Here is a 12,398-nt window from a genome sequence, read left to right on the forward strand (position 1 = left end):
TTTGGAGAGTACAGGTGTTGCATTGGCCATACAGGAAACTTCTTAATTTGTCCTAAATCTGTGTTCCAGGGACTTTGAGGGTTGAGCTTGACTTATTCCCAACACACTAAAGCTAGGAAATATGAAAACTGATTTTTCACTAGTTTCTTGGTAAAACGAGGTTAAAGTGTTTTCTGTTACTAGATCAAGTCAGGCTAAATAGACATAAAACAGTTTGTTCTTCCCTGACTGAAGTCAAAATCAAAACTCTTATGGAGATGAAAGGCAGCAATATCAAACCTATGATCTTGAAAGGAAACACAGTGTATTCCATCTGTGGAATAACAGGAACATGCTTTGAATGCTGGAATACACACTGCATGTTGTTTACACTTAGAAGAATTACTTATTGCAATATTTGCATAAGTGTTCAGCTCTGTTTAATTACAGCTGTCTGTGAGGGAGGGTTCCATGGTGTGGGCACCAGATTCAAACCAGATTTCTTTGTAGAGCTGTAAAGTCAAATTCTAGAGAGACGGACACAGATTTCCATCCATATGAAGGAGCAGATTGTTTCAGACAGTCTAATGCATGAAGTGTTTTATTCTCCCTTCTGAGGCACTTCTGGAGGGCTGTACCCAGGTCTGTGTTTCTTGAGGACAAAAAAGACAAGGAGCTGCTGGGGTGGGTTCAGCAGAGGCCACAAAGAGGACGAGGGATCTGGAGCATGTCTCTGATGAGGAGAGGCTGTGGGAGCTGGGCTTGGTTAGTCTGGAGAAGGGAAGGCTGCAAGGGATCTCATCAATCCACACCAATATCTCTGAGGGGTGCCAGGGGATGCTGCCAGGCTCTGCTCAGTGGTGCCAGTGACAGGACAAGGAGCAACAGCCATTAACTAAACCACAAGTTCCACCTCAACGTGAGGAAGAAATTCTTTCCATGGCGGGGGCAGAGCACTGGGACAGGTGCCCAGGGAGCCCCAGGAGTGGCTGAGGGAGCTCAGCCTGGAGCAAAGGAGGCTCAGGGGGAACCTTGTGGCTCTGCACAACTCTCTGACAGGAGGGGACAGCCAGGGGGTCGGGCTGTGCTCCCAGGGAACAGGCACAGGAGAGGAAATGGTCTCAGGCTGGGTCAAGGGAGATTCAGGTTGGAGAGCAGCAGGAATTTCTCCATGGGAAGTACCTTGGAAGGGGCTGCCCAGGGAGGTGGTGGATTCCTTATCCCTGGGGGGCCCAAGGGAGGACTGGAAGTGGCACTCAGTGCTCTGGGCTGGGGACAAGGTGGGGATCGGTCACAGGCTGGACTTCATGGTTTCGGAAGCCTTTCCCAGCCTCCCTAATCCCGACTCTCCACGTCGGAACCCACTCCCGGCGCCTGAGGGGAGCTGCGGGGGAACGGAGCCTTGCGAGGGCGCGGCCGGCAGGGGGCGCTCCCGGCGGTGCCCGTGGGCGGGGCTGGGGGCGTGGCCACCGCAGACCCCGCCCCACCCTCCGCGCTGTCCCCGCTGCCGCTCCGGGACGCGGCAGCAGCGCTGGCGCCATGGTGAAGATCGCCTTCAACTCGCCCTTCGCTCTCAAGGATGAGCCCAAAAAGGAGGCGGCCGAGGCGCTTGTGGCCGACAAGGTGCAGGCACAGGGGTGTCCCGGCCAGCGGCGGCGGCGGGAGGAGCGGGGCGGTGTGAGGGGGGGCGCGAGCAGACGGAGCCGCCGCCATTTTCTCGCGGCCGGGGGAGACGGCGGCGGCCGCGGGGCTCTCGCTCGTGTGGCGGCCGCCCCGCCGCGCTCTGCCCGCGGCTGAGGGACCGACTCCCCTGAGCCTTGAGCGGCCGCGGGGCCCTGGTGCCGCGGTGCCGTCCCGCTCCGCAGCCCTGTCGCGGTGCGATGTCCCGTGACACCCCCGGGCCAGCGCCGGCACCGGGTGTTTATGTCGAGCTGGGCCCGTGCCAGCGCCGCGTTTCCTGACGGCGCTTTAAAGCTCCCAGCTCGGCCCTGGGCCGGCCGGGGAAGCGCAGGCAGAGCCCTCCCGGCGCGGGCAGCGCTCGCTGGGCCGGCGCCTCCCAGGCAAACAAAGCGGGCTGAGGCTCGTCCTCCGCTCCTGGCGGCGCTCGGAGCCTCCCGGCAGCTGCGGTGAGGCGTCGGTGTCGCGCTTAAATTAAGAAACCTGCCATAAAGGGTTTTAAATAGAAACCCAGGCGAGCACCCTGTGGTTGGCTTTTCCTTCCCAGCGAGCTGCGCGTCGCTGGCTCGAGTGGAACTTTCCCAATTTGTGGGAAATTTGTTTTGAAGGTGTCCTGCGTTTTAGGCAGATGGAGAAGCTCAGCCTGTAGGTAAATACATCAGTGGCTCTAGACGGGGAAAATGGCATGGACTGAGTTTATTTGTAATAGGAGAGTAAGAAAATTTTAGAAACAACAAAACTTGTGGAGTTGGACTGTAGTTCTGTTTTTTTTTTTTCTTCCCTTCTAAGCTGTAATCAGGAAAGCAGCTTCCCTCCCAGCCTACACAGGCTCACCTGAAATAGCCTTCCTTTGGAAGGGGAAGGGATGCAGAGGGATTTTCTTGCTCAGTGCACTCGTCTGAGCTGTCAGTTTGATGCGTGCACATTTAATACAGTAGCATTCAATTACAGGATCAAAAGGAGAGAAAGTGGAAAAACAAGGTAGATAAAGGATTTAAAATTTGAAGATGTCATTAGCCTGGCCAGTTTCTTGAGCACAAACTCCTCAGCTATTCCTGAGGCAACTGGTTATACATATATTTACTAACCCTGTACTGTGAAAGTTCTGACTGGAATAGTTCTAATAAGCACACCCCTTTTTTGTGTTCTCATGAGAGCTGCGCCTCTCAATTTGGAATATTCTCTGTGTGTGCACACACATACGTGGGATTTTAACAACTCTTCACTCTGACTTCAGGGCTTGGAGTTGCATATAAACATCAAGTTCATAATTTTACTCCAAGACAAACTTGTTGGAGTGGTTGTTAATGTCTTCTTTAGCTGGAATATTTGTGCAGAGCAAACAAGCTTAAAGGTTAATGTTGGCTGAAGCAGCACAATAAAAGTCCCCTGGAGTATCTGCAGCAAACCCTTGAGCTTGCAGGATATTCTCCCTGCAGGTTCTTCGGGGCTGTCAGCAGGGTTAAGACAAGTGATTTTTCTCCTTGTCTCTTATCCCTCGTTTGCTTTGCTTGTTCCAGCTTAGAGCTGCATTTTCTTTGTAGGTTTTTGACGACTTTTACCTGTTACTTTTGTGCAGAGGTTTTGTAACCTGCTCGAGCAAAATCTTGCTATTGTGTTCTCTTAGCAGCTCTGACAACTCTTCCCTCTCAGGTTCAGCTGCCCACATTGCTGCTTAATATGCTTTGCTTTGTTTGAAATAGGTGTAGTGCAAGTGTAGCTAATTAGATGTCGACATCAGCCCTGCTCTGGGATGGCTGCAGTGCCAGAACTGGTGCAGACTGGTGTGTTCAAGTAGGGACAGGCTGGATGAGTAAGGTGCTCCAAGGTGGAGGTGAGGGTGGGAGAACGTGGAGAGAACAGAATTAATCTCCATCTTACAGCTGCTTAACCCTGAAAAGGGATTTTCACACAGTGCCACGGCAATGTGGCATCACTCTGACTTGAAACCAGGGTTTGGCTTTGGTTTTTGTAGTTGGTTTCTTTTTTAACAAATGCTTCACATGCCAATTGTAGCAGCTTGTGTCCTGCTGAACCAACATTTTTGTGTTTGGAGGATGCGCGAGCGGAATGTGGGAGTATTGACTTTCACAAAACAGCTTGGGGTTTGTTTCAGCACTTGCATAACTGATGGCTTTGACTTTTATGCTGCTGCATCTTGCTGAGCTTGGGAATATTGCAGCCCTGGTGATAATGCTGGTGCTTGTTGGGAACACAGGTCACTAAATGTGTTGTGTTCTGCAGGACCCAAATAAAGAAAGGCCATGGAAGCTGCTGTGCCCAGCCCAGCCGCTGATTCTGGGAACACCTCAAAGGAAAAGATCTTTTACTGTGAAATCCGATTTTCTTCCTTCCTGGCTGGGACAAAGAGCAGATTTTGAAAGCAAGCTATTAAATCCTGGAGTCAGGAATCATTAAAGGGACATTCTTGACCAAATATAGGGGTTATCTAAACATGTTGGGTTTGGTGGTTGTTTTTGTGTTTTGTTTTTTCCTTTTAAAGACTCAAGCCCAGTGTGTGATTCCAGGAGGGAATGTCTCTTCTGATTGTTTGCTATTTGACAGCACTTCTGCTGTTCTCTTCACTTGGCTTGCAGCTGGAAGTCTGGGAAGGTGCTGCAGGAGCTCTGGAAGGTTAAATTTTCCTTTCAGACACCACCTCTGCCTTTGCAGTGAGGATTGCACAACTTCCCACCACCGGGAGAGTAGTTTCCTATGGGTGCAGTCATCTTTTGTTTGAGAGAACATTGGGTGGGGGAAAACAAGCTGCTGAGCTAAAGAGAGAAGTTCCAGGCTGTTAGAAACAAAACTTCCTGAGATTTGGGTAGGAGAAAAGTTATTTTGAGGCTGCAAGGTAGGATGTGCCACGGGGACTTGTTTTTATTTGGCATAACTGGAAGCTGTGTTTAAGCTGACGAGTCATTTTCCTTCATAATGGACTTGGCTTGTGCATATTAAAAGTTCCAAAAGCTGGTGACTCGTGTCAGTTGTCTGTTCCCCAGCCAAGAGACAAAGTTGCATCTTGGCTTCTTCTGCTAATCCAGCTTTGGGAGGAAAAGTGATGTTAATGCACGTGACAGCGAGAGGAGGAGGGGAAGAGGCTTTTGGGAAGAGGCCTGAAGGCACTGTGTGCCTTTAATGACCTTGGTGTACAAATCCTGCTCTTTGTACTACAGTGTGGCTGCAGCACAGCATCTTTTGTTACAGTTATTTAAGTTTTGTGCATCTCAAATAGTTTCTGGACAAAGATTTGTCTAGAAAACATCCTCTAACTCAGAAAATACTCTTGGTGCTGTTTGAAAACTGGTCTTAATGTTTCATGTGAGTGTTTTTTTTATGATGCTGACCTGTAATTCCCACACCTAGAAGAAACAGGAGAGGGTGGATCAAAGTGAAACAGTTGATAAGAACTTTCTTTAAATTCAGAGCAGCTGCCCTTTCTCAGTTCTCCCCTTCTTTATTTCAAGGACCCAGAAGTTGCCACACACAGGGGTGAAAACTCATCTGGAAGATGTCTCTTGACTCTGCTGGGCTTGGCCTTCATCTTGGCAGGGGTTGTTGTGGGTGGAGCCTGCATCTACAAGTACTTCATGCCAAAGGTAATCTGAGAGTTCCTTTTGATTTAAACAGCATTGGTTAAAAAAAGTATAAATGGATTTTCACTAGACTGGAAAGATGAGGGGGAAAGAAAGAGGATGTGAGGACACGCCGAGTGTGTGTCCTTTGGGTGTGCCAGAGCTGTGCTCAGTCTCAGCAGAAAGGTTGATGTTGGCTGTGCGGTGCTGAAGCTGCCGTGTGATTCCCTGCCCTTGCTCGTGTCCCAGCACAAGGTGTACCGTGGGGAGATGTGCTACTTTGAGAACGAGGCGCGGGAGCGCGCGGTGGAGCCGTACTTCCTGCCCATCGCCGAGGAGGCCGACATCCGCGAGGACGACAACATCGCCATCATCGACGTGCCCGTGCCCAAGTTCTCCGACAGCGACCCGGCCGCCATCGTGCACGACTTCGACAGGGTCAGTGCGGGGCACTCGGGGATGGGCTCGGGGCTGCAGAGCTCGCGGCAGCACAGGCTGCTCCTTGGGTTTAAGCGTGGCAGAGCTGTGACCCTGTGACCTCTGCAACAGAGGGATTAACTCTGCACGGGTGGTGCAGGCACTGTGGGTAGGAGCTCTGAGTTGTTTCCCAGCAAATGCATCTCTGTTGTTGCCCATGGGATATCTGAAAGCGCCACTTGCTGTTGGATAAAGAATCCCATGTAAATGGAGAACATCATAAATGTGAGTTAAGGGACTAAGGACTCAGTAGAACATCACAGCAAAATGTAGAATTGCAAACAGGTGTCAGTCTTGGAGAAGGGCATTGAAAAATCACTTCAAGTAGCTGAAACCTGTAACCTGACAGTGCTGTGGTAGTTGCATGGAGTTCCTTTAAAGCAAAGAGGAGAGGGTGGCTTTAATTTGGCTTTTCTATCAAAGCTGTGTTGACAGTGTTAACAATATCCTCAGTCAGCTGTAAAAGCTCTTGGAGGTTGGTTGTAAGTCCAGCCTTGGCAATGCAGATAGAATAAACAGATAATTCTAATTGCTACAGTTCTTGTGCTCAGTGGCAATGCTGATGAGATTTTTGTAGGGACTTAGACTTTTCCTGAAGAACTATTTAAAGGGAATCATTGTTTATCAGCAGCTGGATACCTTTTGTTTGCACTGTGCTTAATTAGACCTTTTCAGTTATGAGATCATACTCCCAAATACTTCCTCTGTGTTAGTACAAACTGTACTCCTTTACAATTATGGCAGAAGCTGCTTTTATACTCAGCTTTCTCTTATCTAGGAAAGTTTTTTAAATTATTGCTGGTCTGCCAAAGTAGTAACAGTTCAGTTCTTACACTGGGCACTTCCTGAATGCATCACTTTTGTAGTAGCTGTGAGCGATCTCCAGCCTTTTTAGGTTGCCTTGCTCCTGGTAGAATTGTGTTCTCCTAATCAAAGGCCCCCTGACTAATTAAAAACTTGTTTTTAAAACAGCTTTTGACAGCGTATCTGGACCTGCAGCTGGGGAACTGCTACGTGATCCCGCTGAACACTTCCATAGTCATGCCTCCAAGGAATCTGATGGATCTCTTTGCCAAGCTGGCGGTATGTGGGAGCTTTGCTGCTGGCTTCTGCTGACAGCCTGCCTTTGCTGAGAGTGCTGGGTGCTGCTCCTGAACTCCAGGCCCTTGCTAGAACAGTCCTCCCTCCATCAAAGTCCATAATCCCCCGGCTCAGTCACTGCACTGAAGTTAAGGCCAGCTGTCAGTGTATATTATGTTGAGTAGATTCATGCCTAATGCTCTTATTAATACCTGGCTTTATGAGAGCTGAAAGCAACCAGCAGATAAGGTTAAATTTAGCTGTTAGAAAGGAATTTGATAAAGCTCCAAATATGATTGAAAGCCTAAACCTGAGAGTTACTCTGGGCAAGCTCACTTGCCCCGTGAGGGTTTTGCTGAAAAGAACAATGTGAACTTGTTCCCCAGTTATTGGCACTGCAGTTATGAGATCACCACAAGCATTTGACTCTTCAGTGACTAAAACTGGTGTTTTTCCAAGATGATTTATGGGTCAAGTTGATAGAGCTGGCTGCTGCTTCCCAGTTAAATGCAATACTTGGCTATCATGCATCAAATGGACTTCAAGAAGAAATTATTTGCTCTCTTACACCTGGTTCTAGAGGCCACTGGTCTAGTTTTGCTTATTGCATTATTTTTTATAGCTCCATGAAGAGTTTTAAGTGTATGTCCCTGCCACTGTTTTTAGGAGCTGGGGGTAGGAAGCTGTTTCAGTAGTGCTGGGAGCATCTGGTGAAGCCTTTTGTAGGTTGCCTTCCATTTTTTATATCAGAATTACATTGCCTCAGACCTGGAGTCTTTCACAATATTTTGCTTCTCTTTTAGCTGCAAACTTTGTGTACAGATAAACCTGACCAGGTTCTATTTACATCTGCTTCTCATGAGTCTTGCAGAGTTGAGGTTAATTGTGCTTTGTTTGGATGTGACTGCAGCTGTTGGAAATGGCCTCTGTCAGTTTGTAACTTCCCTGGTTGAGCTCAGTGTATGTTGGTATTAAAACTCTGCTGCTTGAATCCCTTCCAAAGCAGAGAGTGAAATGTGTGGTTTGTCCTTGGTAGCAGCAGTCTGTACCTTCAGGCTTTGTCTCTTCCAGACCGGCTCCTACCTGCCGCAGACGTACCTGGTGCGTGAGGAGATGGTGGTGACCGAGGAGATCGACAACGTGTCTGACCTGGGCATCTTCATCTACCAGCTCTGCGTGGGCAAAGAGACCTTCAGGCTCCAGCGCAGAGACCAAACCGTGGGTAAGTTCCCTCAGGAAAAAGCAAAGGTATTGTTTAGCTAGGGAAGGGGTAAATACTTAACCCTGGGGAGTTTTTAATATGGGGAATCTGTGTGTTCAGCAGAAGCTGAGGCTACTCCTGGCCCTGCTGGGTATTTCCCTTCCCTTCCTGTCTGAATGTGAACTGTCATTTGAACATGCTGAGAAAGTTTCAGTTACACAATTACAGGTTACATGCCCAAACCAAATTTAAGTCTGTTTCTGTTCTAATTTTTGGTTGAAGTTATAGGTTAGTTTGACCCTAAAATTCATATAATCCATCAGATAATTTGAGTCTCTGTAGGCACAGCTTATTCTGTCCTTGTCCTATCTAAAACTGGGTTACAGGAGCACCAAATAAAAACATTTTATTCTGCTTTACTTGCTCTGAAAAAAAAAAAAATAATTGAACAGTGAACTCCGGACATCCCAGGCTTCCTCTCTGAAAGAGGAAGAACACTCCAGAGGAACTGCTGGGCTCTGGTTCTTTATTGCCTGTGTGCTCCTGCCAGGGACTGAGCTGAGGTGTCTGCTCTGACTGCTGGGACAAGGCCTGGGGGGCAGAAATCTGCCATCATGAATTTTGTTTCACTGTAGCTCAAAGCATTTCATATTTGCTGCTCCCACCAAACACAGTGAGCTAACCCTTTGTCAGTTAGAGCCTTTCAGAATGCAAATGTTTGGTTTGTCAGGACTCTGTGCTCTGGTTTGGCTGCCAAGCTCTTAGGCAAGAGTTTCCTCAGCCCAGTTGCAGCATCGGGAGCTGCATCTGCTGCTTGCTGCACACAACATCCTGTTGTGGATGGCAGCAAGGCTCCCTCTGAGGGAGCAGCAGAGGGGTTCTGTGCAGGGCACATGAAGGAACACTAAACACCCTGCCCTCATGGGAGGCAGAGGCGTGACTGCTGTTGTGAGAATGATTTTGGGAACAAGGCTAAACTGACAGCTGCTGAGTCTATAGACAGCTCTGTGAAGAGTGTTTATGATGTTCCCTGAAATCATCCTGCTCTAACATGTTGTTGACATCTTTGCTGCAGAGTAAAAGATTCCTGCAGAGAACGTGTACAAAAGGATTCTGGTAAATGGAAAACGTTTCCTGGTACAGCTGCTGTGCTGTAACTCTCCTTGTTTGCCTGTGGAGGGGAGAGGGTGGGAAATCTGATCCAACTGAGGAGAAAATTGTTCAGGGACAAGTCTTGCCTTGCCTTCCCCATCTCATTTCTAGCACACAGTGTACGAGCCGTGTCACAGAAATGAGACTGCAATGGATGAACTCCTGGAACTTCCCTGAAAAAGTCTTTTCATTTATTCTCATTTAGCTAGTGCTGCCTTGGCTCTCAGCTCTTGTGGAGTTTGTGTGTTCTGTTAGATCAAACTGACCTCAGGTGCTGTGTCAATTCTCTGGAGTTGTAACTTGGAGAGGTGTGGGAGAAACCCAGGTCAGGCTGTTGGGTTGGCTCTGGAAACTTCACCTGCATCCTGATGCCTTGGCATTGAAGGACAGCCTGGATTTCAGGTGTTTGTAAACCAAAGCAGTGCCCTGCTGGGGTTGGGTTAAGAGCTGGTGCTTGTCTTGCTTCATCTGAACAATTCTGTGCTTATTAAACAAACTAAATCCTTCTGAATTATTGCAAATAGAAGGGTTGAGGAGAGCAGCTCTTTGATGGTGAGACTGATGTATTCCTGTCTCTTACTGAGCCACAGCTGATACAGGTAAACTGCCTGGGTCAGACCCAGTGCTGGCAGGTCCCAAAATAGAGAAAATCACTTTAATAGTGTTAGGAAGAGCCAGAGTGAGGTAAATCCTCCCACGGTAAAGTGCTCTGCAAATGCACACTGGGTGAGGGATTTGGGGTGGAAAACAGCCCCAGAGCAGGCTCTGGTGGAATTCCTGGCTGGAGGAGCTCAGTGCACTGAATGGTTGTTGTGTCTTGCAGGTGGGAGGCTGGCAGTGCCTGCTCTGGGCTGGGGTCCCTTCCCTCACTGAGCCTCTTGTCCTCTCTCTCCCCAGGTGTGCAGAAACGGGCGGCGGAGAACTGTCACTCAATCAGACACTTCGAGAACTCCTTCGTGGTTGAGACAAAGATCTGTCAGCAGTGAAAGGTGACAGATGGGAGGTGACCAGGTCACACCTTCTTGGAGAAGTCAGCATTAGACATCGACTTCTGCAGTTAAACCGTGCAGTGATAATCAAAAGCCTTATGCATTTTCTGTGTATTGCTTGTATTTCAGAAGACAAAGTCACCATTTCAGCTTTTGTTGATCCTTGGTATAACTTTTTAGTTGTCTCATGTAAAACTTAAATTTGAGTAAGGTTTTTTTAGAAGGCTAATATCAGTTTATCTGTTGAATGTGTTTGATTTAGTGTAATCTGGGAATGGCAGAAAAATATATATATATAAAAATGTTAACCAGTTCCTTGGCTGGAACCAGTTATGTTCACCTTAACTTTCACAGAATGATTAATATTAATAATCTGTGGTTTGCACATCTTGTGTAGTTCTGTAGAATAGCTCTGCACTCCGTATCCTGGCTCAAAAACCTTCCTGATCTGGCTCATTAAAGGTTTATTTTAACGACCATGTGTGCAGCATGTAAAATCCAAGCTCAGTGATCAGAAACCTTTAACACTACCCTGTTTCTTTTTGTGCAATTACTGTATTGAATTCGTATGTATATTTGGAACCTTCCCTGAGCTTTTGTTGAGTTCTTCTCCCTTAGTTTGGATTTGTGGCATTTAGTTGTTAGATTCTGATAGAGTTGCTCTTAAAGCTTGTCAGTATTTTTGGTTATGACTTGGTTTATCCTGTAACTTCCTATCCAGGGTCTGTTCTGGTATAGCTCACTTGTGAACGTGACTGTAGTTGTAAACTTAAACTACTTGGGCTTATATAAAACTTTTTAGATCAACTTTTTATGAGCAAGTAGCATTACTGCTGCAGTCAGAGCATTGTTCCCTTTTTTTGGAAAGCTGCAGTCTAAAAAGAATGAAGAGTTAGTGTCCTGCAGTTGATAAACTTGAGAGTTTTATTAAGGGACTTTATATTGGCATAAATTCTGCAACCCTATAATAAATGTTTCTCTAAAACTCTGGTGTTTGTGTTGTGTTTGGGGCTCAGAGGTGAGGGGTGATGCTGTGGGCCTGGGGCAGTGTGCATTGCTCTTCTCTTACCCCTCTTATTTCTTTTTGAGCTTGTGAAGCTGAATTTCCTCTTCTGCTGCTGTGGAAATGCTTTGTGATGCCAGCCAAGCTCGAGGAGCAGAAGGAAGAACAGACAGCTCTCCAAACAGGATCCCCAGGGGCAGCTCTGGGGTGTTCACTGCAAGGACAGGGTGTATTTACAATTCATTTGAATATTGCTGGTGATGAGGCTGTGATTGAAGGTTTGCCTGTCCCAAGTGTTCCTGGGTGTTAATGAGGGGCTGTACAGAGGTTAATGAACCCTCAGCTCTCACCCTGAGCTTTGCTGGAAGCTCAGACAGGAGAGTCCTGCCCTGGAAGTGCTGGGGCTCAGAGCTAAAGTGTTCCTGAACCCCTTGTGGCTTTCCTGGAAAGTGCCTGGGATTGTGCAGCTGGAAGGAAATCAGGATTTCTGCACGGAGAACAGGGGAGGGAGAGGTGTCTGTAGGAGTTGCTGCTTTGTCATTGCTTGCAGGAAAAAGGAGAACACAGGAATTTTAGCACAGAAACTAACACAGCTCTTCCCCCAAGGATGTGTCCCAAAACCAGAGCTTTGGCTCTAAAATAAGATGTGTAGGAGAGTATTTCAGTGAAGTATGTAGTGAAATGAAATGCTGTAGAAAGCTCAAATTGCTGTCACTGTGAGCCAGGCTCCCCTCACTCTCAGGTGTGACTGGGACAAGCAGCTGCCCTGGGGAGCTTTTCCTCCAGGTTTCGTGTCCTTGGACAAGGGGTGATTTCCTGCTCCTCTGGGTTGGCTGGGGGGATAACCAGGATGGGATCATTTAAAGCCTTCAGTGGAAGGACTTGAAGCTGTGTTGGCTGTAGAGAGTGAGAAGCACCTGCTTGTAGCAGCGAGGTTTTATGGAAAATAAAACCCAGGAATTGCTCTTTCCCCAGCTCCGTGTGTCCATGCAGTGATGCACTTCCAGTCAGGAATGCTGGAGCTGCTTCCACATGGGCTGGAACACTTTCTGTACCTTTGGAACAAAGTGAAGGCAGGTCTTCAAGATGTTATTGGATGTTCCAGGCAGGCAGCCAGGGACAGGAGGAACAGATTGTTCTCACCTGCTCTGAGGTGAGCTGGGTTTGGTCCCACGTGTGCTCTGCTGGCCTTGTGATCTATCCCTGAGTGTTTTAGGCTGGGGCTGGGTGCCCAAGCCAAAATACTGGAATTTGAAGGTATTCCT

At 47.8% G+C, this 12,398-nt stretch overlaps 1 protein-coding gene across 1 annotated transcript; it reads left to right on the forward strand.

Annotated features, from left to right (window-relative positions):
• The first annotated feature begins 1,446 nt into the window (after positions 1-1,446).
• Positions 1,447-11,115, forward strand: ITM2A (integral membrane protein 2A). The gene is made up of 6 exons (XM_058032704.1): positions 1,447-1,602; positions 5,124-5,255; positions 5,481-5,669; positions 6,681-6,791; positions 7,860-8,010; positions 10,039-11,115. The coding sequence occupies exons 1-6, from the start codon at positions 1,519-1,521 to the stop codon at positions 10,125-10,127; spliced, it is 756 nt and encodes a 251-aa protein (XP_057888687.1). The 5' UTR covers positions 1,447-1,518; the 3' UTR covers positions 10,128-11,115.
• The last annotated feature ends 1,283 nt before the right edge of the window (positions 11,116-12,398 follow it).

The sequence above is a fragment of the Melospiza georgiana genome, chromosome 12, assembly GCF_028018845.1.
Source record: "Melospiza georgiana isolate bMelGeo1 chromosome 12, bMelGeo1.pri, whole genome shotgun sequence".
Lineage (NCBI taxonomy): Eukaryota > Metazoa > Chordata > Aves > Passeriformes > Passerellidae > Melospiza > Melospiza georgiana.

What these genes read in the sequence shown, in the direction of transcription:
- ITM2A (XM_058032704.1), top strand. Translation starts at nt 1,519, where the DNA reads ATGGTGAAGATCGCCTTCAACTCGCCCTTCGCTCTCAAGGATGAGCCC. An exon ending in TCGTGCACGACTTCGACAGG is followed by an intron (nt 5,670 to 6,680) that starts GTCAGTGCGGGG and finishes TTTTTAAAACAG; the next exon opens with CTTTTGACAGCGTATCTGGA. An exon ending in ATCTCTTTGCCAAGCTGGCG is followed by an intron (nt 6,792 to 7,859) that starts GTATGTGGGAGC and finishes TGTCTCTTCCAG; the next exon opens with ACCGGCTCCTACCTGCCGCA.